Source organism: Ptychodera flava, chromosome 21, assembly GCF_041260155.1.
Source record: "Ptychodera flava strain L36383 chromosome 21, AS_Pfla_20210202, whole genome shotgun sequence".
NCBI lineage: Eukaryota > Metazoa > Hemichordata > Enteropneusta > Ptychoderidae > Ptychodera > Ptychodera flava.
Window position 1 is genome coordinate 258,650 of NC_091948.1, and position 25,938 is coordinate 284,587.

The 25,938-nt window shown below is 38.6% G+C and overlaps 2 protein-coding genes across 7 annotated transcripts in view; one reads left to right on the plus strand and one right to left on the minus strand.

Annotated features, from left to right (window-relative positions):
* Window positions 1-25,938, plus strand: part of LOC139121017 (3-hydroxy-3-methylglutaryl-coenzyme A reductase-like) — a 99,364-nt gene that overhangs the window by 46,507 nt on the left and 26,919 nt on the right. The window lies entirely within an intron of this gene.
* LOC139121018 (uncharacterized) lies at window positions 1,595-25,874 on the minus strand. The gene is made up of 4 exons (XM_070685595.1): window positions 25,579-25,874; window positions 11,942-12,083; window positions 4,806-5,099; window positions 1,595-2,581 (listed from the first exon to the last, which is right to left on the minus strand). The coding sequence occupies exons 1-4, from the start codon at window positions 25,622-25,624 to the stop codon at window positions 2,197-2,199; spliced, it is 867 nt and encodes a 288-aa protein (XP_070541696.1). The 5' UTR covers window positions 25,625-25,874; the 3' UTR covers window positions 1,595-2,196.

A 25,938-nucleotide genomic window follows, 5' to 3' on the forward strand; every position in this document is an offset into this window, starting at 1 on the left:
AACAAATGAACATCGCGATGTAACAGTCTATAATTAACATTATTTCTAACAACCACTCGGCTATTTACTATCGACGATGAACATTTTCTATCCTGTAAATATTTTTCTTTTTGCTCATCAGATTTGTTACATATTTCATAATTTTCTCTGGTTGCACTCCTCGATGAACGTCGACTTTAGAAGTTCGATATCGCGATGCTCTTTTGTTCATGTTGTTTGCAGGGCTGGTTTCGCCCGAGTGCTCATGGGTTGAATCAGATTACAACCATTTTCAGTAATAGATAGCGAAGCCACTGCAGTGAACTGCGATAAAACTGCTCACACTAATTACGAACGCTTCCCCCGCATATAGGCCTAGAGAGAAAATTGGGCTCTGCGTAAATTTACAAGCGCAGCTAAGCACATCATGTACCCATGGATGGCTATTTTTTACATCCATGATGTACCTAAGCGAGGTGGGTGTGCTCGAAAAAGTAGATCAACGCAAGTTTTGGATTCAAAATCGGCTGTTTCGGCGGAGAAACTGCGGGCCGTATTTCCGAGGTGCTACCAACGATTTTGTCTATGGCAGTCAGCCGGGCTATGGTGGGAGGCCGTATAAAGCCGTAACATACAGCCATGCAGAGCTACGTTAAATGCGGCCGTAAGCTTACCCGTCGTCCTGACATTTGTTTAGCAGTGCTGTTTCGTTTATGAGTGTTTCTTTCGCTGTTTTCGCATTCTGGTAGCTAGTAAGCATATAAAAACTGGAAACTAACACCGACCGCACAACAACTCCGTGGATACGTACAGCTACCCTGTATCCCGCACACGAGTACGCAGGTGCTGCCAATGAAAGCCGGTCAACCGCTGCGACCGGCCGCCCGTGCTGGGTGATCTCATTACCGTGCTCGAGCTTGACTGGTACATTTTATAACTAGCGAAATTTTAGTTTTTTTAAAATCTTGATTGTCGTAACGTGACGTTCATAAAATAATTTGTATATATATGACATCTTTAACAATTTGAAAAAATGAAAGATTAAAGTTGCTGCTGTAGCAAAGCCTTTTTAGCATCATGATTGCCATGTATTCTGCCCCGTTTCCATCAAATTAACGATAGAGGGCGCTGTGGGTCAAACTCTGGGTCAAACCAGGGTCAAACTCACATGCAAAAGGGGTACCTTATCGAATATTAAATTTGTATAGGCCAAAAGGAATAAAAGCAATGTGCCCAATGATATAGTTGGCACGATGATAGCCCAGAACAGCTGAAAGATGACATCACCTGGACGTGATTGGTCACGCTAAAAAGACGTTTTGACTTACTTGATTTAAAGACTGGTGCCGTTGTATTGATATATATAAAAAGAAGGATGTCGTGCATCTGCCTTCTGTTTTATTCACTGTGAACGTTTGAGGACTGGGGCATTGTCACGACTCAGATCATCAAAATTTCAAATCAAAAATGTCAAAACAAGTGTTTTAGAATATGATATATCAAGAATCACGACATCAGAAGGAGTGGACGTAATTTGTCACGGATTAGATGGAACAGGAGCACAACAACAGAAAAATGGCTTGTATAGCGGAACAGATGCATTACTTTCGTTACATAAATGTTAAAAATACTTTATTTCCACACACCTGATTTAAACAACTGAAATTTTAAATAGATTTTTAATTAGAAATATTCATGTCAGGATCTACAAAATGTCAAAAATGCAAACGATATAGTCTATTTGGACACTCACTCAACTGCAAATTCGAAAGTACAAGAAAGTCAAGGAGGTGTCCACAAAACTTAGCTAAAAATAAGCCATAGGTCTTTCCCGTTGGTACATCCACATGTAGATTGCCAGGCACAGGTAATTGTGGCCCAATAATAATATCCATGAAAATAACAATCTCAGGTATCGATATTTATCCCCTAGAAACATGAGAAATGAAATTCTGAACGTGTGTGTAAACTTTATTGCCATAATGTTCTATGATACTTTGCCCCAGAACCTATTTTGACTTACGTAAAGACTTAGGGTCTCCTCATATATTCCCTGGATTATGGTAAAGAAATTGTGCACTCAAGATTACGCTGTAAAAAAATCTTGCCATTTAAAAGGACAATGTAAATATTGCTTAATGGGTCATCTGTTTGAAAACATACAAAAAAGTTTCATATGAGTTGATGTTGAGCGAAGATAAAAAGTAAGCACATGGTTTAAACATAGAAAGCAGCGGACAGGATTGTTAGATGCAGCAGAGCGCCAGTGTGGCACGTGACTGCCGCATTTTTTTTCAAATATCTCACTGTGGGGTGATGTCCTTTTTTATGTTCTTTAGCGGTACTGGATTTGACGTTAGTATTTTTGGTTGGTTTAATCCTCGGTGTTCGAAAAGGTATGTTGGTTCCAGAACCTGAACTTATCCTTAGTGTTGGGCCCAGTTCTTGTTTTGTCGATGAGGGCGTCGTCGACCCCGTTAACAATCTGTCGGCTGCGCACACAGGGTTCTCGTGTAAATCCTGCCTTAATTTGGCTGCTTCGTCACGTGTGCATAAAGCGTTGATCTTGGTAATAGCACATTCCATGGTTTCGTTGTACTTCCTGAAAAATAAATAAGAGTAAAAAGATCAATGTCTCTGCACTTTCAACATGTCAGAATCCGGACCCAATTTGAAACTCAGGGCGTTAGTTACATCAGAGAACATTAGGAGAATTATCGGCATTGTAGCAGAGGAGCAAGATTACACTTCATATTAGGCTGCATGCACAAACATCTCGGGGGATTGAAGGGGGAACTTTTTGAAAATATCAAGGGTATGTTTGGGACACTTTAATGGATTTGGGGACTTAAAGGGGGGACTCGAAACAAAACTGCCTCAGATTGATGTGAAATATGTGTTGGGTTGTCAATTTTAAACTATAATGTTTGACTAATTTTTGGTTGTTTTGTTTTGTGTATGCACTGCAAGTTTCATGTCCTACTCCATGAAGCATGATGAAAAGTCCAGCAAAACCATATGTGTACAGTCAGCATTGTTTTTCTTTAAAATTGACTTCAAGTCCGGACTAGAATTCATTTGTCATCAATAACAATGATAATGGTCGGTACATAGAACGAAATAAACATGGTTGGCCAAAAGGTACTCCTAATGTCCCTTTTATACAAATATGTTAATTGTGTCCAGTCTTCCTGACAGGTGAGGGAAGTCATTCTGTTTCCAAACCATTTTTATGTGATCTCAAAAGGGACAACAGCTGTAATGCTTACCTTCATTTATAGTCTGGCTTTTAATTGTATAGAAAACACTATTATATTGTTTATCAAGATTACAGCCTAAAAGTCAACAACAGTTACATAAGAATATATCTACACATATATACATACATATTACAGATATAGCAAGTTTTTCCAGGGGAAATATTTAATATCTTATCTGTAGACTACCATGAGAAATGAAATAATACTTTTGGGTGAAATTCAAATATTATATATGTTGTCCATATCTGCACTTTCAAAACACCCAATTTGAATCAAGCGCATTTGTACATCAAGCACCAATAAAAGCAAAGTTTTAGCAGTATTGTAAAAAAGTTATTCATAATTTTCTCATAGACTAAGTGTAAAGTGGATCAACTGATTTAGTTAAATTTCAAAATCAAATTTCTTGAACACATATGCACTTCGAACAAACATCTACAAATGCACAGAAATTGCTTAATTAATATCGGAAAAACATAGTTTCTTCATAGACTACCATGTATTGTGAATCAACATTATTGATGAAATCCAAAAATCAAATGTTTTGTACACACATGCACTTTTTTCCTGCCACGTCAAGCAAAGTACATTACATGAATTATCAAACATATACAAATGTACAGGTATAGCTTTTGTTTAGGGGAAAATATTAATAGTTTGCGCAATAGACTCCCGTGTATTATGATTTGATAATTTTGGTGAAGCATTATATCGGCCACATTTTGCCTTCTAATAGTTGCGCAAAAATGGCGACCCTCCCCAAAAGGTATGCGTGAAATTTTCCGTCCAATCCCTTTGAGGGGGATTTTTTAAAGTATAGGTCAGGAGAGGGATTCGAACGAATTTGAAGTTTATTAGAGGGCATTTGAAAAAATATGAGAACTTTGTTTTGGATCCCCCCTCCTTCCACAGGTGTTTGTGAATGCAGTCTTAGAGGACTGCTGTTGGAGTGGAGGCTGCATTTCATCACTGCCCCCTCCACCACTAGATAGAAAGCTTGTATTTGTACGTTAACACTGTGATAGCACAACGAGTTTGGCGTAGTAATTGATTACTTTGATGAAAATACTCTCAATAATGCATGGGCTACTATGTTTTTCAAGGAATCTTTCCATTTGTTGGATGACAAAGAAAACGAGAATCTTTAAGATTTATATTTTCCCAATGTCATAACGGTTGGAAAAATGAGACTGGAGGATAATGTAGGTCAAATTGAAACTCATTTGCGAAGTACATCCACGTCGCCCGGGAAACGCTTAATAAACGAATTGTACATCGCGGTATCTTTGTTAGGTCATTTTGTTCCTTGTGAAAAAAAAAGTAACCGAAATATAAAAACAGAAAAGAACGGTAGAGAAACATAATTATTTGTGAGCAGAGGAAACATGCAGAAATCGAATAGATATCCGTTGAAAGTTTACAAACTACATGGAATTTCGAGAGGGCAGTATTTGTGTTTGATCAAAGCACAAAGAAATGTATTCTGATCAGCAAACGCTACGCACATTTAAGTTAGCGTATGCGAAAGTAATTGGCGGAGGAAAAATCATCCCGAAAGTGTATTACCTGCACAATCTAGAATCTCCAGGGTTGCTGGAAAATAGTCTATGATATTCCTGGCTGCATGGTATCATCTCATTTCTCAACTGAGAATCACACTCCCCGTCCGTTGCTTTGCTCGTTATTAGCGACAGCGCTATTTCACCTCGTTGACAGTAGATGTCTTGCGCTCCCAACGCCTGAACTAGGCCACTCATGAAGACATTCACCATAATGGCTATCATGCCACCGTCCATTGTATCTTTCAGACATCCGATTATTACTTCTTTTGAACAGTTTCTCATGTCTGCATACTTTGCTCTGACAATGACGAAAGAAAATAGTTAACGGGTATAAAAATGATAATGATATTGAACAGATTTGAGTAAGTTTTAGAAAATCGTAACGATTCGACTGGAAAGATCACTCTTAATATGGCAATTTATCAGTTATGTAAAACTATGACGATCGAGCAAACCTCAGTATTTTTTTGTTTACACATCATTGTAACTGTATTGTATCGATCCATTTTGTACATTGAAATATCATTGTTTTATTGCACATAATATGTAAATTCAAATATTTTGCTATATAGGATAAGGCTAGGCGTGGCCTTAAGCAAATAGTAACGATACACTGTACTGTGCGTCCATCAATAGCCTAGAGGTAAAAATAGAAAGTGAAAACACATAAACTGCCACAAATATAAAGAGAGAGAGAGAGAGAGAGAGAGAGAGAGAGAGAGAGAGAGAGAGAGAGAGAGAGCTGGCTGTCAACCGTGATGTGATTGCTTGACGATGTCCGGTCATCTAACAGCATGAGTGCTATACATGAAGTTATTGAGACTTTCGAAAGGGTGGGTTGAAATATCGCAAAACTGTCGAATTTGGAGCCATGCCATGGCATAGCTCCAAAATGACATGTACAGGGAGGTAGAAATTCTGAATAATACATGTCAGTGGTAGAGCAAAACCTTGTACTCCCTGAGAGAAGATCTATTTTGCACACAAAATTCTGTACGGAGTTAGGGAGCCGTCATTATTTACGGCCTGGGGGGTCGAAGGAATTGCTTTCGAAACTCCAAAATTTCGAGTAACCCCCCTGCCAACCATGACGTGTTTGAGTAACCCCCCCTCTCTGCTACAGAAAATTCCCCCCCCCCAAAAAAAAAAAAAATTGGGAAAGTTAAATATCTATACAGTAAAATGGATTGGCGATTGCTGCTGCGATCCTGATTAAACCCTGTGGTATAGGTCTTTGTCGGAAGGAGGTTCCAGTTGCTGTGGCAGGGGCTGATGTACAGGTCTGTATCCAGTGCTCTGGTGACATGCAGTTATTCTGTAGGAATTTTTTTCAAGAGGGAGAAGATGTGGTGCGAAAGCACCACAAGAGATCGCATAAGCGGTCGCGGGGGGGGGGGGGTCAGGAGGGGGGTGCCCCCCTCCTGCCATTGGAGCTTTTGAAAAATAGAGGTTAAAATGGTGTTATTTGGTGGCACTTGGGGAGTATTTTTTTCGTATAAAAAACTCAAAGGAAAATAAATCTGAGACAGTATTCCAAAACTTATATTTCAGTTCACTGATTTCAACTATATTTTTTGAAACCGAAAAAATAGCGACAGACATACATTTATTCACATTTATTATTTATTATTATTTTCCTGCAATAAAAGATGGGTTTGTTGTCAAGGCATTCAACTGGTTTTAAACTTTATAGCATCAGAATAAGCTTGCTTTACACATTTCCCCTATCGGTAACCTATACAATGTAGAATATAGAAAGCAGACGTTTGTCATTAATGATCAGGCAAGTATATCAATCTTTAATCAGGAAATACTGAAAAATGTACTCAGTACTAGCCTCTAACATAAGGCTTGCCACGTCGAATAGCTGATCATTCTCGTCTGAAGATCACAATAACGTGAAACACATAGTGTAATGAGATTTTAGTTTCTACTTGAAACCACCTGTATAATGATTATATATATATATATATATATATATATATATATATATATATATATATATATATATATATAATATATGTGTGTGTGTGTGTGTGTGTGTGTGTGTGTGTGTGTGTGTGTGTGTGTGTGTGTACACAAATACCGGGAATGAATATACATATCTTTACTATTAATGTTGTATTAATTCGTAACTCCACTACATGCTTCAATACATGCCAACAAAATTGAGTAGCCCCCCCCCCTTCTTGTTCTCCACTTTTGAGCAACCCCCCCTTGTAGCTTTCGATTTTTTGAGTGACCCCCCTCAGATTCCTCCGACCCCCCAGGCCATAAATAATGACGGCTCCCTTATATCCTGTTCTATTTCGTAGTTGTAAAGTCAATGACACACAACATATATGGTAACTTGGACCGTGTTCTTTTATACTCGAACGGCATCTGTTCATTAGGGGATCTGCTTGAAAGTAAGATTACCAAAACCATACATGCTATAGGAAATATCAGTCGAACGTCTTGTTAAATCATGGAGATAAAAGAGCATGCACAAAATTACCATTCGCAGGTTAGTTGCGCCTCTCAAACACAGGCAGAACTGGGATTTGACTGTTCCGAAAAGTTGTTTCAATTGTCTCCATGGAGGGACTGTAGTTGGAATTGATAATATTACCCATAGACGATGCATGTTATGCATCTGGTGATCTGTTTTGCCCTTCACATTTGCTTGGTGGCGCTTTGCTTGCATTCTAATGTATTTCGTAATCAGATATAACAAGAATGGAAAGATTGAAGTTAAATAAGGTATTATTTACCTCGAAACAGAAATTTCTGAAGTTTTGCTGGATTTTTTCTCAAGGAAACTTTAATATGCTCGCTTATGAAGAGAATGTAAACGTTTCCCTGAGAAGAATTCCTGCAAACGTTAGAACACTTTTGCTTCCAGGCGGGGGGGGGGGGGGGGGGGGGGGGGGGTGGGGGGGGGGGGGGGGGGGGGGAGGCCTACCATGAAAAAGTTTGAGATCAGAGAAACTATTCATGGTTACCGATAATTGAAATTCAAAATGGCTGCTTATGTCATTTTGTACGCTGTCGGGAAAATTGTTTTCGAGTTTTAAAAACAAGACTGTGAAATCTTCATTCAGCCAAAAAACTTCAACAAAGGTCCACAAAATATGCACATCAGAAAAGTACTGGGAAAACTTGGGTGTCCGTTAAACTGTCCCTGAGGCGTCCTATACACTAATGGACATCGTTAAATTGACGAGGCCATGAATAGAGTAATGGGAAAAGTTCAAATGTTAGCAGACATAAGCTATGAGCGTCTTACAGCACTTCGCTTTTTTCAAGAAATTATTTGATACACTTTACGTCTACTGCTTCTTGGTTGTCGCTCTGTTCAGTATTAGGCACCCATCGTGGTCTACTTTGTCTAATCCTGAAGCAGTCTTTGTTAGTCCCCGCGGACGAAGTCCGGCGGGGACTTATAGATTGGGTCCCGTCTGTGCGTCCGTCCGTCCGTCCGTCCGTCCGTCCGTCATCGACAGTTTCTCAGACACTGCTGAACCAATTTCGTTCAAACTTGGCACAAAGGCATAGCACTATGAACTACAGATGCATGTCGATTTATTTTGTGATACGATCGAATTTGGCCGCGAGGCGGCCATTTTGTTGCGATTTTTCACGTCTTTGGACCATAACTCAGACATCTTTGAGCAGATTCTGTTCAAACTTGGTACAAAGGCATAACACTATCGCTTTCATATCCATGTCAAATAATTTCGTGATACGATCCAATAGGGGCGCGAGGCGGCCATTTTGTTTGCGATTTTTCATGTCTTTTAACCATAACTCAAACATCCTTAAACCGATTCTGTTCAAACTTGGCACAAAGGCATAACACTATGGCCTACAAACGCATGTTGAATTATATTGCGATACAATCCAATATGGGCGGGAGGCGGCCATTTTGTTGCGATTTTTCATGTCTTTTGACCATAACTCAGACATCCTTGAACCGATTCTGTTCAAATTTGGCACAAAAGAAAAACATTATGCCCTTCATATGAACACCAATTTATTTCGTGATATGATCCAATATGGCTGACAGGCGGCCATTTTTTTGCGATTTTTTCATGTCTTTGAACCGTAACTCAAACATCCTGGCACAAAGGCAAAGCATGTACTATGGCATGCATATGCATGTATCAATTAACCTTGTGATATGATCCAATATGGCTGCAGAACTGCCATTTTGTTGGAATTTTGCATGTCTTTGAAGCGTAATTCAAAGGTTATTACACCCATTTTGTCCAAACTTGGCAAAAAGATCAAGCACTATGGCATACATGTCAATGTACTTCGTGACATGTTCCAATATGGCTGCCAGATTGTCATTTTTTTCCAATATTGCTGCCCGATGGTCATTGTTGGATTTTTTCATGTCTTTAAGGCTTAATCATATGCAAATATTCCTTAACCAATGTTGTTGAGACTTGGTGCAAAGATAAAGTACTATGGCATACATATGCATGTCTACTAATTTTGTGCTATGATCCATATGGTTAATAGACAGCCATTTGATTTCAATTTTGGTGTGATTTTTTTATGCCTTTGAAACATAAATATAGGTTACTGTCCCTCGATGGACTGATTTTGTTCAAACGTGATACGAAGATAAAATACTATGGCTGCATTCTTGTGCACATTAATTTGTTTCATTATATGATCCGAAATGGCTGATTACAACAACATACCCGATCCCATACCATTTCGAAAATTCCACGAAACCATGTGTATAGTATGTGCCGTCATGACACTAGAGGCAGTGAGGGCATCGTTATGTGTGATGTAATCAAAAGTTCCTTCAGTGGTCATTACCGGCAGAGATGAGTCATTTATTGAACATTCCTCAGATTACTTTATTATGCAAGTCACAGGCCTGATGCAACCGTTGCATCAATGTCATTCCACAGAGACCTAGATCACAGCTACCTAGACACCAAAGATTATAACAAAATGGATAAGCGGAGACTGTGTCATCAACGATGACTTGTTTATGTGAGTCTGGGCATGAATCAGAGTGCTCGTTACACATATCTACCTTAATTGCCTCTTTTTTTTAATCGTCTGCCTGTCTGTTTCTTGTTACACGTTTTCATTCGTTCCAAAATGCATCGTATTTTGCTGTTACTCTCCTTCTAGCTGTCACGACTACAAGACCCATCTCTTGCCGTTTCTATCGTCGTTTCTCCCATCTGTCTCCCCTCTGTCTGTCTCCCCTTTGTCCCCCATCAAGAAATACGACAATCACAGCCAAGGAAACGTTTACGCATTACTGAGGAAGGGGGCCTGTATGACGTATTAAAGATGACGAGCTCGTAATCCACATCGTAAAATGTCTTCCATAAACTTTGACTGAGTGTAGGGTGAAGGCTACCTATAATTTTGTCACTCTCGGTTCTATGTCATCAAACTAACTTGTATTATCACTAGCTTTTAAAGGGACAGTAGCTTTAGCCGTACACAACAACTTGTCAATTCCTTAACACAGTAACGTCTTGAACACCTCTGGCTTGTATTTCAACCACTGTCTCTAATTTGCTCAATAAAATTAAATTTACGGAATATACAATTTTTCAGTAAAGCGTGTATACAATAATTTGCCATGTTATTCATATTTGGACCTTATTTCATTCGAACAGCACGTCCATACACATCGTAGGCTTGCCTATGTATCATATACAATATAGGCTCACGCGTGTATGGTACACAACATAGGCTTACCTATGTATCGTACACACCGTGGGCTTACCTATGTATCGTACACACCATAGGCTCACGTGTGTATGGTACGCACCGTAGGTTTACGTATCACACACACCGTAGGCTATAATACCATAATACGTGTAATTTGTACAGTCCACTCTGGTATTTATTGGCAATCCAAATTATTGTACGGTACAAGCTGGCCAGAATGAAACGAACAATTCTAGCACTATGGGGACAGAAATTCCGCATTTAACACGAAAACTTGAACTTGGCATGATTAATGTATTGTAATAAAGTACTTTTTATTAGAAATAGCATGTATTCATTGCCGTACAAAACTTCCCTGGTTAAGCTCCGTTTACTGCAACATTTGTTGTATTTTCATGATTTTTTTTCTGTTATTAAAATACAGTGTCTTGTTCTACTAGCAACGTCAAGCAAAATGCCTACTGTAGAACCTGCCGGCTGCTGTCTGTGTGCGCGCATGCGCGTGCGCTCTTGTGATGGTCGTTGTTATTGTTGACGGCTGACTTTTAGTCCCAATAGAATTCAGTTCAATGTCGAAAATAATATTTCGTAACTTACAAATGATTCAGTTGTCAAGAATAACATTTCGTATCGTATAAATGCGCTACTTAAGCAAGACTGATGCTTTAAATTTGTGTATTATGATCTTTAGTGAGAATAAGAAAATCCACTAATGTAACAAAATTATTATCAAAAGTTTATCATCCATGTTGCTTTGAAGGCAATTTTGTACCACCAAGGTAAATGCACTTTGGTTATTCTCCATACGAAAAATGAACACCAACACTAAGAATTTTACATAAGTATGTTTGTCTTTCTCTCTCTGACCAATTTCCCCTTCTCTTTTTGCTTGTCTTCTTCGTGTCTGAGTGTCTTGTCAGCTTGTCTTTGTCTCTGTCTGTCTGTCTGTCTGTCTGTCTGTCTGTCTCTCTCTCTCTCTCTCTCTCTCTCTCTCTCTCTCTCTCTCTCTGACAATACTCGAAATTTCATAGCATTATAGCAACATGAATTTACCAAATTAAATACCAAACCTTTTTTAACGTGTGACGTAGAAATTAATTCCCACAATGATAAACTGTGCGTGATGAACCAGTCATTCTACACAGTGGGTTTTATTGAGCGAAATTCAAAATTCAAAGAATGAATGAACATAGTTGACAATGTGTGCCGAAAGATAACTTGATTGCTAGGTTGTATAACCTTTGGTATGCAGATAGTATGTACGTTGGCGTAAAAGCAAGTAAACTGTCAACGGTGAATCACACAACGAGATCGCGGCACGTTTGAAAAACTCTAACTTAAACAGCCTCGTAAATATAGCCTTCAGCCTCTGGGCTAAACTTTACATTTAGAGCAAGCAACTATATATACAAAGGTGACGTATATCAAACAGAAATTGCTTACCCGCAATCTCCGAATGGATCTGACTTCATTTCAACGAAGAAATTGATTCGACATTGCATTTTCCTCTGTTTGATCTCATCGTGCGAGCAGTTGCCAATAGCTCCAGTCACTTGAGGCTGACCCAAGTTGATGAAGTTCAAAACTGAAAAAGAGACAACGACACTGCAATAGAACCTCAGTGAATGAAATTTGACGAGTCTGTATCTGGCAGATTTCGGCGGGGATGGATGGGGTGGGTGAGGGGGAGGGGAGTACAGAACACTCTTCTTGAGGAAACATTCTATAGACATACGTGACACCATAGCATAGGGTATATCGGTCTATCCTAATCTATTGATCATTATTTTCAGAACGGCACGTAAAAGATATCATTTCGGAGATGTCCGAAAATCTTTTTGTTGTAGCATTAAATTCAGATCTTGACTAATACGGAAGCAGCTTAAGCTAACGCCACACATTCAAAGCACACGTAAAATGAATAACTCCACTGCATGAAAAATGTGTCGAATATAAGGAAATATACTAACTCTCTGACATAACCTAAAACATATCACATGGAAAATAAAATAAAACAAACTTTTAGAGATTTTCTCCAAAAAATACAAAAGAGCGTTACACGTCATCAATAGAAGAAAGCGTATCACACACAAACAATATATATATATATATATATATATATATATATATATATATATATATATATATATGTGTGTGTGTGTGTGTGTGTGTGTGTGTGTGTGTGTGTGTGTGTGTGTGTGTGTGTGTGTGTGTGTTTAATATATATCCTAGTGTCGAGGAAAATGTCACCTGCTCTCGGGCACATAAACCCATGTATTCAGGCAATAATGTACAATATATTTCAACTAATTTTGTATGAACCTCTCTCTCTCTCTCTCTCTCTCTCTCTCTCTCTCTCTCTCTCTCTCTCTCTCTCTCTCTCTCTCTCACACACACACACATTGTCGCTTTACCTGTTTATACTGCATCTGTGTGATTCTTACCTAAATTGTTTACCCAATATATGTTGAGAAAGTTGCAACATGGGACTTTCAGGATACTTGAAACGTGGAGATGGAGAGCAAGACTATCTATAAAAGCATACGTTGAACATTTTAGTAGAACTATAAGAGATCGGCAGTTGCAAACCGCGAGAAAATTGGTTTTCAAGACGGAAAGGCAAATTTATCGGGAAATCTCGTCGCCTTGAAGAATAATGATGGCAAGACGTCCATATTAACGTCCCATGCAGTAGCTGTTTTAAATTTAAGTTAGAGGAATTACGAGTAATTGAAAGTTTGCACCGTATTAAAATAGCTCGGCAATAACCGTAAATGGAATACTGACTTGGTTAGAAAGGGTCGTTCTACCGCAGACTGTTTAGAACAAGCTGCATAAAGTTGTTGCGTTAAACCAATAATTTTAAGCACACGGGTGCTTCAGTAAACACCACAGCGTTCCAAGACTATCGCCGTGTGGTGTATATCATTGTACGTGACGCATGTGAGTCACTCAGTGGGTCTTGCTTTTGACTCGACGAGCACATTTGATACACAGATTGTTTGAAATTTTTGTCGATGATTATTTTACATTATAAGTTGATATTGTAGATGATCATTGATGGTGTAGATATTTTAGACGAGTTTATTGATTTCAGTTTACCATGTACAATGAAGACCTAAGTGATATAAGAATACTGTGTTCGGGAGGATCAACGAAAAAGTCACTGATAACATGAAAATCTCTAATGTACTATAGGTGAGGTTGTCATTTTGCCATCAGAGTTTTACGTTGACTTTAGTGTTTAGAATGTAGCTTGCAATAGACTGTCAAAGATATACACTGAAGATACGACTGGTCGTTTTTGATTTTTGAGAATCATCAGAGTCAAGACGGTTCTCTTATTCCACTGTCTCTTTGCCAATTAATCTCGTATCTCACTGGAGGAAAATCTGTTGTGATTTCATGCATGAAATTTCAGCACAGACTGCTTAAAACAATGTTTCTAGAAATGCTCAAGTCCTGAACAACCTGAACAGAAATAATACGATCGGTATGTATAAGGTGAGTAGTTACGCGATGCTATCCTGTTTGTTGCCATATGGCGTCATTAGTGTGTCCAACACTAGAATGTTATTCATTGGTGCATGTGATGTGAAAATTCTGCACTTGGCTAGATAGATTTCGCTACATTAAAACCAGACTTAATTTGGCAGCCTTTCCTTACATCTGTGCGAATTCATTTGTAATACGACCTGCTTTTCTAACGAGTAGTTTGATGCAAACAATATTTGAAACCGAAAACTTCCAGTTTGCCTTTCAATAAACTTTCAAAAGAGTATAAAAAGCGAAGTTAATGACCTCCCGGCCCAGTTCTGTAACAACTGGTTAAATTCCTTAACCCTCTTTTTAAATTTATAGAATATTAGATCTGAGACCCTCCAGTTATCAAATAGCGACCACTTTATGAGGACAATGCTGTACTTTTTGGTGATATTTTCATATCATTTTAGTAATCACTCTCCTGGATGCATGATGCTAAACCTTGTGTACAATATGCCGTGTTAGTGTTACCGGGTAAATTAACCACAGACTAAAATTCAAATGGCAATATTAACATTGGATATTGACAGGACGGAATACATGCCATTGCGGTATTCATTTGCTAGACGAACAAGAAACTATTTTAAAACAGAATACACAAGTACTGATAGCAGAATATTAGATTCAAGACCCTGAAACTCATGAAACTTTCTCCTAGAGTAGCCAATTACAGGCCTTCAACTACTTTGTACACCCATAGACAAGCCGTTCAGAAAACAGCTTCAACCCTTTCTTGAAATTAGCGTTTCTACATGCATGTGTTGCCCGTCTGCTTCTCAAACGACACACAGATAACGTAACTGTACACAGGCTGCTTTTACTTTTATAATCCGAGTAAATTAATCTTTATTACGTAATACTGAATGAACCAGAAGTATTATTCGATTTATTCAGCAAGATTGATGACGTATTGTTATAGTTTGACATAAACTAACGGCTAGTGGTCAAATATGTCACTGCAGAGTCGTGTGGCTCTAAAGTGGTCAAATATGTCACTGAAGGGCGGTGATGGCTTTGAAGTGGTCAAATATGCAACTGCAATGTCGTATGGCTTTGAAGTGGTCAAATACGTCCCTGCAGAGTCGTGGTGGATTTGAAGTGTCAAATACGTCACTGCAGAGTCGTGTGGCTTTGAAGTGGTTAAGTAGGTCACTGCAGAGTTGTATGGCTTTGAAGTGGTCAAATATGTCACTGAAGAGTTGTAACGGCTTTGAATTGGTCAAATATGTCACTGCAGAGTCGTGATATCCAACCCCGAAAACACTTTTAAAATTCTGTTCCTTTCGCCGGTCACTAGTTGACAGTGGCACACTTCCATTGTTTTTCATTAGGGCAACTTAGTGAAAGGGTTGAAACGAGAAGGGCGCTTGTCTTCTGTCGGCAGACTTTATCAAATCATTGCCGTACTTTCGTTGTTTAAAAAAGGCCATATCATCAACTAACAGGTACAAGGCAAAATCAGGAAACCTTGATCTCGAAGTACATTAAATATGCATTATACTAGAAAGAATTAGAGCAAATTACAAGAAAGTTTAAACTGTAGCTTGTGCTTACAATGAAGAGTACACTCAATTACATATACTTCACAACCAATCTTCTGTGTCCAATTTTGTTCTTGTTGGGATTATATCACCTGTCCATGGAATATCCTATTTATGCTAATTATGGCTCTAAAGCACAGGACTTTCGTTCAAGCCTTGCAGTAGTTTATTCGCGCAAACACTGCACAGAGATGACTGTGATTTAGACGTTGAGACACGTGTTCAGCTGCGGGACATCGCTTATCAGGATTCAGGCGTGCTATACTTCAATTGAAGAAAATGTCACCTTGCCACCGTTGTACGTATACTGAATGTTAGGGGAGCGTTGGACGAAATGCTTGGAAAAGTTAGATGAAAACTGCATGTCGGTTACGACTGTACGTACACCGTACAACATGCGTCACATTAATTTAGTTTTGTAACGGGCGCTAGCTACTGCAAGGCTGTAGGTCGACTTTCAAAGTCAAAGCTATTTTCAACCTTTGCCAGAGTAATGATAAGTGCACTTTGCTCTCTCGTTAGCCTTCATAATCTCTATGAAAATCGCTTTTTTATGGACGTTAAAGCAAAATAAAATTGTATGCTTTCCTGGCGATCATATACAAAATTTAGTTTGACTATCGTAGATAGATCACATTGACTAACATGACTGGCAAATAAGTTAAGTGCAACGGCCGCACGTGATTTGTACCGCAATAACATTATACTAGTCATGCGGGTGGTTGAACTGTTTTCAGCTGAGCATCGCTATTAGATTTACAGAGCGCTGATGGAGAGCTTGTTAACAGCGAAAAATTTTCATTATCTGGGGCACACATTACTCAGACTTCACATGGCAGCTTATCTGAAGACACCGTGTGTGTGGATCCATTTTGCAAACCGTAGAAGATAACGAACTCTGCATGGCAATTCATTTTTTTTGATAGCAGGTCAAATTACAGCCCGTCAAAACTATGCACATCATATGAAAGACATTGAAATGTGTACACACTGAACAGGTGCCTCGAGATGATGTTGATATACCGTGAGGCTGGTTCGCACCCGGGGGTGAAAGCTAACGCACTGTTGTCACTCCTTGCACCTTGTGAGTCTAAACGTGAAGAAGTTCACCATTGAATTTGTTGACTTAAACATCTTGTTAAAGCTTTTACGCTTGATACCATGGAGTATAAAAAAATAAACGCAAAAGGACGGCGCCTCCTATTGAGAAATTACGGATATCATATTCTATATTTCTTCCCGCGGCGGGATTTCACGTGCCGGTAGACCCATATGTAGTAGAAGGTATCTACCTGAGGCTAGAACTGCAGCCGGCTTTATCGATAGCATTAAATGATATTCGAAAAGTCTGGCGGAGGAACTACCAGGCGTTTTGATATACATGTATTTAAATTTCTTGGACTAAGTCTTACTTGGGAAACAATCGAGTATATTGAAGACAATAGTATTTGGTATATATACTCTGTCAGTGGAATTTTTTCAAGGTTAAGTTGAAAGGCGAACCAGTGAGCTAGCGCGTTCTGCAAATTGAAATGTCGTGATTATGGGCAAGTAGATGTACGATTTTGGTCTGGTAGTAGGTTGTTTTAGATTCAACAGTCCAACCGACCTACAAACTGATCAACGTAAATCAAATAGCCCTTCAGCTGGGCAGGTTAGTTAAAACATCGAGCAAACTCATTATTAAGGGACCAGCGGGTATGCAACGGTGAGATATCGTATACTTTCAAGTACATCAAACAAAATTGCCACTGTAATTGCTTATTTGTCAAAATATGCGCGTTTTGAGTCTCAAATATCCACTGGTCGCGTAGTTACATTGAGTATACACAGCCGATGGCATATGTCTTAGCGAATGCGATTGGAATGTCGAACCAAACCCTGGATTCGACATATACGACTTTTGCTTCGGCAAAAGTTAAATGAATGTTTCATATAGTTTAGCGTCGGCGGGCACGAAGTTCCATCCCCAGCAGGCATTATCGAAATAAATTTGTCGGAAAGTGATGTTTCCTTTAAGGTGTAATCTAGCTATCCTCCCATGCTAGTTGACTGTGCCATTTCAGGAAGAACAACACGATTTTCTCGTAGGCAGCAATTGTCTCCTGTAGCGTGTTTTGGTACATTCGTTGGCTGCCTTTGGTTTGCAAGGCCATTGTCCTCCTAAAGTACGTTTGACAATCAGTCCGAGATAAAGTGGGCGGCTTTCAAGGAGACTGCATCCACTTTGCTCCCGTGTCTGGCCTCCGCCATAGAGTATGAAGATCGACGGAGGCTGAAAGTTTAGTACGGCCTCGCCGAGGCCTTTTGAAAAGACTTCAACGGGTTTGAAAATGATAGGGAAAAAAACCCAATCCTAAACTTTCGTCCCTGCCCCTCAACATCACTCATATCATCAAATTAACTTCTCGTATAGTGACCGGCGATTGCCCTCTGAGACGTGTAGATAGTTTGAGGTCGATCACTTGTCGGGTATTGTTGCTTGGCCCACGTCTGCCGACCATCAGCGCAGTAGGGTATCTTTTCTAAATTATGTTATCCATTCAATATTCTTGCTAGATGTCTTCTCTGGCCGTCAAATGCCCATTCCCTTATTTTATTAGTCCGTGTATGGAAAGTTGCTGTTACTCAAGCCTTGATTAGTTGGTCTTGGGAAAGTGTGGGAATAACATAGCAAAAGGATGGAAAATTCTTTTCAGCCTTTCAGTTGTAAAAATATTCACATGCCTTCTTAAAAATGATGGATTTTTTGAATAAAGAGAGCACGCTCTGTCAGATATCGAAATATCAGAACTCCTTGGCTATACAGCGATTTTATCGGCGATTTTACGCAATTCTCAGAGTTGTATTATTCTATATTCGTTGCTGGGTTAAAGGGACAGTTCCAGTAACGTAAGATAATTTTTTTAATTTTGATCTGGAAAAGTGGTACTTTTTGTTTTCTTCTCTTTAATATTTCTCCAAACACAACGTCAAATGCAAACTCGACTCATATAATATTTAGTAGTTGATAATAACATTGGACAGCTATGCTGAGCAGTTTAACCCCTAAAGTAGGACTCTTAAGTTTTGTTCGTGTCCAAGGTTTACTCTCTCGTAGAAGAAAATTCTTATTACCGTCCAGTGAACAGAGTCTTAATTATATGCACTGAAACTCTGATCAGAAAAAAACAGCTTCATGGAACGACTTATTGTTGATATTTTGAAGGAGAATTTCTCTTTGAATGGTATAGATTACAGCGGAAGAACACGAATTCTTTATAGCCACATCTGTAATAAAATTCTTTTAATCTTGATAGGCTGCACGCTGCCAGTGATTCTTGATTATTTGGTTGTTAAGATCTGCTGGACAAATGAAATTTCTTACAACATCACGCTGTTTGAAACGTTTACGCAGCCGTCAAGAATGTAGCGGCAGCGTGCAGTAAAGATGTTACCGATGCAATCTGTCTTGCCAACCTGTACTCATTTTTCAAGCAAAACAATTGCATACCACATCTGGGTCGAGGACACAAGATGTTGCAACATGTTGCAGGAGTGAGATGTCAAACCCCCGGCAGTTAAATTAGAGCGTACAAAGTACCCAGCACTGTATAGGCAGACTTACATCGTCGTTTTTTCTTGTGAGCAAATTTGAATTGCACTCGTCAACTAGTTCTGTGACGGGTATCTGTCAGTGTCACATCTAGTAATTGAGGCGCGTGTCACTTCATAATTATCATACGATGATTGGCAGATCTATAAAAAAGCGACCAGCATGAAACGCAAGACACATACGCAGGCTTGTTTGTTATCCCCGTGACCTCTCCAATATGCCGGCTAAATTTGTTGACTTACAAATTAAAACCGTCCCTGGATTGACGCCGAGTTGAAGCGAATGGTTGAAATAACGAGACGGGACTGTCCTCAGCAATCCCATTAATTTCCAATCTACGGTTTCCCACCGCCGCGTTGCAGCTACGGTTTCCCACCGCCGCGTTGCAGGCAAAGGATATTCAATACGTCCAAGAAGTTTATTGGCGAGCATATTTTACTAGATTGCTAGTGTGTATCGCTGCTTGCCGATAAAATGTCTTTTTTATCTCTTCAAATTCGATATGTTTGAGCTATGATGTCAAAGCGAGTTATAACCATACATCATAAATGCTGCAAAGGAGATTTAATTTTACTTTAAAGTAAGCTTGGGGTAAGAGAGAGAGAGAGAGAGAGAGAGAGAGAGAGAGAGAGAGAGAGAGAGAGAGAGAGAGAGAGAGAGAGCATGCAATGCGTATATGGACACCCCACTCTCTCTCTCTCTCTCTCTCTCTCTCTCTCTCTCTCTCTCTCTCTCTCTCTCTCTTAACCGATCCGTTGTCATTACATAGACACTGCCAATTCTTTGTTGTCAACGGTCTCATGCGCCTGCCCATTGATTGCACATAAAGCGACAGTGTCGAAAAATTTGAGTTGCCAATGAATCATAAATTTTAGATAACGTGCATTTTTATTACCTCACATGTTCACACACGTGAGCTAATGTCGCAGCAATGTCTGCCTGTCTGTCTGTCTGTCTGTGGGCCGATATCTCAAGAACGACTTACCGGATGAGAATCTAAAAGATTCGTTTTGAGAGGTTTTTGGAGGGCGTGGCTCGCATATTTTATGTTCATTTGCATAATTAATGATTTTAGACAAAAAAGACATACAATGAGAACAGCTGCACAGAATTGTATCAGATTTCCTACAAATGATGATCACATAAGAATTTATCTTGATTATCTTGATTGACTTGACCAAAGTTGATGAAACTTGCTGTACACATGAAAGATACTATGATACAACATTATTGAAAGTCTTTATGCATTTTTACTTTAGCCAATTCCTAATTGCATATTTAATGAGCTTTCCTAATTAGGGAGTATATGTCTTGATTGACTTGACCCACAGTCCCTCCTTGGTGGAGGGACTGTGCTTGACCAAAGTTGACGAAACTTGCTATGTACATTGTAGATACTATTATACAACATCATTGAAAGTCTTTCAGCACTTTTACTTAAACAATTTCCAAATTTGCATATTGAACAAACTTGCCCTATTGGGGATATATACCTGGACTGGCATGATCAAAGTTGACGAAACTTGCTATGTATATTTGAGATACACTGATATACAAAATGATATAACAATCATGAAAGTTGTTTCAGCAGGTTTAGATAAACTTACTACTAATTTGCACATTGAACGAACTTTCCTTATTTGAGATATATATCGGGATTGACATGACCAAAGTTGATAAAACTTGCAATGAACATTAAAGATACTAAGTTAAGAGATTATTGAAAGTCATTTAGCATGTTTACTTCAGCTAATTACTAATTTGCATATTAACGAACTTTCTTAATTAGCGGGATATATCTAGATTGACTTGATCAAAATTGTTGAAACTTGCTCTATACATTGGAGAAATTATAATGACCAAAAGTCGGTTTAGATTTTTAGAATATCTAATTACTAATTTGAATATTCAATGGACTTTCCTAATTTGAGATATATATATCCGGATTGTCTTGATCAAAGCTGACAAAACGTGCTACGTACATTGAAAATACTACGATATGGTATTATTGAAGTCATTTAGCATTTTTATTTTAGCTAATTACTGTTTGAGTATTTAACGAACTTTACTAATTAGGGATGCATATCTGAATTGACTTCACCAAAGTTGACTAAACTTGCTATGTATATTGTATATACTATGATATAATATTACCAACAGTCAGATTTTGTAAATCATCTAATTACAAATTTGCATATTTAACGAATTTTTCTAATTAAGGATATATCTTGATTAACTTCATCAGAGTCGATGAAACCTGCTATGTACATTGAAGAAACATGATAAAATATTAAAAGTTGAAAAGTTGTTTAGCATTTTTACATCAGCCAGTTACTAATTTGCATATTTTACTAACTTTCCCAATTAGGGTGGAAGACTGGAAGGACTCTAAAAAGTTTATGAAATGTGTATTGTTGAGAGAATTATGCTGTGTAAGTGAAAGATATTTTGCATCTTTACGTCAGCTACTTTATAATTTGTATATCTAATGAACTTTCACAGTTTGGCATAATGGCTTGAAGGACTTGTCGACCAAAGGTAATTACATTTGTTATGTAAAATAGTGATATAATGACACAAATCAAACAAAGTTAGTATTTTTATTTCAGCTAATTACATATTTATATACTTAATGACGTTTTGAATTAATGTGTTGTGAATATTGTTCAAGATATGGATCGTAACACTTTCAATGAAGTTGCAAACATGTAGCAAAAGTTTAAATTCACAGACAACTGCAATATATACTGAAACACGTGAGCATTTTCAGTTCTAATCTGTTTCTATATTTCAATTGAAGATATTCAAACCGAAATTTAAACAAACTACAGTTAAACGATTAAATCTGTGATTTTTTTATTTCACACGACTTTGAAAATATGCAATGACTGTCCACAGCCTAATAGCGTATCGGCTATCATAGACTGGAAATTCGAGCGACCACTTTCGACTTCTAAAAAATGAAGTTTCAAAAGCGTTTCAAGTTTACTCCCAGTGGTTTGTGTGTTAACGGTCACGCCTCAGTGATACATTATATTTTCTTAAGGGATCAAGTTAGTTGTTAGACAGCAATATCAACGGATAAAAAAGATACTGGGTGCGAGAGATAACTCCACCACATAGCTTAACGCTACATTGAGCTACCGTGTGGCATTACGAGTACTATAATCATGGCGACTGCCCGGTAAAAGTTTTGAAAACGTTTAAGGTTTCGTGTGGACGGATTTTTGACATATCTTTTATTATTTTGATACTGTTTCTATACGATTAAGACAGATTCTGATAAAATGTTCAGTATTGTGACGAAAATATCGTAAGGGTATTCGTTAAGTCAACATTTGAAAATGTAGGACTGGATAAAAATATATATTTTCTTATATAACACATCACATGCTCATTCCATGTCGCGATTCGCTAGAATACGTCACGTGACGAGAAAATAGATACGTCTAGTCCCCACCGGATCGACAAAAGTGACGTCAGAGGGTATTTTTTGAAAAGCTATTTCCCTAGGGAAATAGTTCTGACCAAATTTGGAAAAGTGCCCGGTCACGTGACCGTAGTGTCGTCTGCAGCTTTGCAACAATGGCGGGTGACTAGAACGTGATGTGCGTCCGGGGTAGGTGACGACACATTCTCTGAAACAGATTATCCAACGTTTTCCAACATTCCAACAGCGTAAAACTTGAACAGCTCATCAACGGAAAAGATTAAAGTGCAACTAAGGATGTCGCTAGGTATGCTTAGAATATTTTTGAAAGATAGTGGTACCCACGTACGTACAACTGAAACCGCTGTGGAAACATCGCCCGGTAAACTTGTCACAATGGATTGTTGCCGTGCAAAATATCAAAACACATTAAAAACTATATAACAATACAACATGAGCATGTGGTGTGTTATAAAACACCTATAGCCTGGTCTTTATTCGGGCTATAGCGCTCGTCTATTACCCCTCGTGGCCGTGTGTTACCAGAAACATATCGCTATACCCCTCGGCCTACGGCCTCGGGGAATAGCGATGTGTTTCTGGTAACGCACGGCCCCTCGGGGTAATAGACGGGCGCTATAGCCCTCATGACCAGGCAATAGGTGTTTAATATGTTCAGTTGCTCAGTTGCGGTAAGAGAAGACTGTGACCTTGAAACAAGATATCACCAATGTATAAATCTATAGAAACTATATATATATATATATATATATATATATATATATATATATATATATATATATGTGTGTGTGTGTGTGTGTGTGTGTGTGTGTGTGTCTGTGTCTGTGTCTGTGTCTGTGCTGTGTCTCTCTGTCTGTCTGTGTCTTTTCCTTTTGCGAAGGACACATGTTTTTCCCCACGTCAGAGTTTTATACGACACCAATTAAACTGTACGGTGCCATGTATTTTGTGAATACAAGAAGATAACAATTTTAGGGCCAATAGCTCTTCAGAGCTCATCAAACTTAACGAAGAAATAAATTTTCTAATGAAAGCTCTACCACATTTGAATAATGTATTCTTCAAAGTGACAGTCGTATCATTTAGGACAAAGTTCAAGGTTTCCCTTGTCATGTTTTCGTTATAGATCGTGGTCTTTTAAGATTTTTTTTCAGGAATGCGCCTCTGGAAACAGATATTAATATTTTACAGTACGTCTTTAGTCTATCACTTGTGAAGGCTCATTTTTCAGCTCATGGAGTAACTAAAGCTTTCAGCGGCTTAGTTTGCAAAAATCGAAAATTTAATTTTCCCTATAGAGTTAACACAAGGTCGCGGCAGTTTTGAATTCCATATATCGATAAATATTGAGTTATTTGTTTTTTCTGGCAGCAATTTTTTCACGGTGACCCATGATTTTTATGCTTGATTTTGACAGGGAATGGTTTCACGGAAAATTTGAGCATAAAGTTAAGTCTTTGAATTTCGAGGCACATTTAAAGCGTCATTGCATTTATTGGGGATTGACATCTTTCCTTGATTGAAAAAATAGGTCTGGACATGGTTTGTGAACAGTTTAAAATTATCGATAAATTTAAGCTGAGATAGTTCAATTTGTGTCCAAAAATATAAGCTCTGCAACTCCCATGTTTTTGTTATATTTTAAGTGTAGTAAACATAGAATTCCACTCAAAAATTTAGATATTTACATTTTTAAGGCCTTAATACACTACACCAGTTCGTTATCATTGCAACATTGACAGATCCAAGTCTTCACAAATTGTCTCAGTACTGCACAGATATCTATTAAAAGTGAATTTCGATATATCACTTCTCCTTAACTTCCCATAAAACCTTTATTAGTGTAACGCAAGGTCACGAAACTCTGCGTTGATAATTACTTCTCAGAGCGTTTCAATGTACTTTGTCATCCAAGCAAGATATGAGCTGTGAACGCCGTACGAGGTTGTGAAGGGACCGTGCTTGGATATTTGCGTTGATCGTCATCGTGCAAACTTTTCCGTCGGCAAGACTGCTCTCTGAGTGAGTGCAAAGCAAACAGCATTAGGACCATTTAGGTGACAACTCACAACCAACGTTTTTCCTGCTGAAAATAACCGGCATTGTTTATTATTTGAATATTTAGTTGGCAGTATGGCAAGGTATTCTAGCTGAAATAGTTCACTTCTCATGTCAAACTAATCAAGAAATGATGTCCATAACGAAAAGCATTACACTTAAAATGGAAATATTTTGCTTATATGAGATCAGTATTTACATTTTGCAGAGAACCATTTGTAACAGCTCTCCGCTTGGTTGGTTTGTATATTTCAAAGCATTGCTCTGAAACACAGTCTGTGTGAGCAAACGAATGATGACCGCGAAGACAAAGTGTCCATGGATGACAATTGATGACAGTCCCTGTCTGTCTGGGGTAACCAAAAAGCGACGACAGCTGCCACCTAACGACATACAACCGTGTTGTTTTTACAATTCCCGAAGAAAACAAACAGGTCAAAACAACAACACACCAACATGCACACGACTTCTTAAATATTATAAACTACGCGTGGCAGTAGTCACATGATTTTGTGAGAAATGATACGAATGAAGTGTCAGAATGCTTGTTATGAACACGATAATCTGTTCATTTAACGTCAACTGTTCGCACCCTAATCACAAAAATGTGTTATATTGATACACTGTCAAGGGAGATTAATGCATATATGCTTGCACTTTACTCGCAAGGTTTACCTTTAGACCTGCAAAGTATATGCAATGCTACAGCCCTTAATAGATAAGAGAGCACGAACCAGGGACCAGGATGATCTGTGGCATAGCGATGTTGCGACCTCTTCGCACCAGGAATTCTTTAAGCTTCACACTTGGTGTGATAACATTTGCCCAGCTTTTTTAAACGAGAAAAACACTACTCCGCATTTTTTTTAAATTTTCCGTGCTGGAGACTTACCCATTAATATGAAGAATGCACCCGTGGCGAACTTCAGTCCCGGCATTTTGAAGAGATCCGTCGGGTGCAGACCTAACTTGCGCGCGTTTGTTCTGCGAGGTTGGCCGCGTTATGGGTTGTGCGTTGCACCTCTACGCATTCTATTTCAACAGAGTATGGTCGGGACGGTATAGCTAGGTTTGCAATTGAACGTCTTGGTATATCAACAGCCGGCCACATGATAGAAGCTATCAAATCGGCTCCCTGCAAATCAACTCGCTGACGTCAAGGTTCCGACGATTCTATTCCTGATGTAGGGTGCCAAGACAGCTCCAAGGTTAAAGCATGGACGTCTTTACTGATATTCGCCGAATATCCATA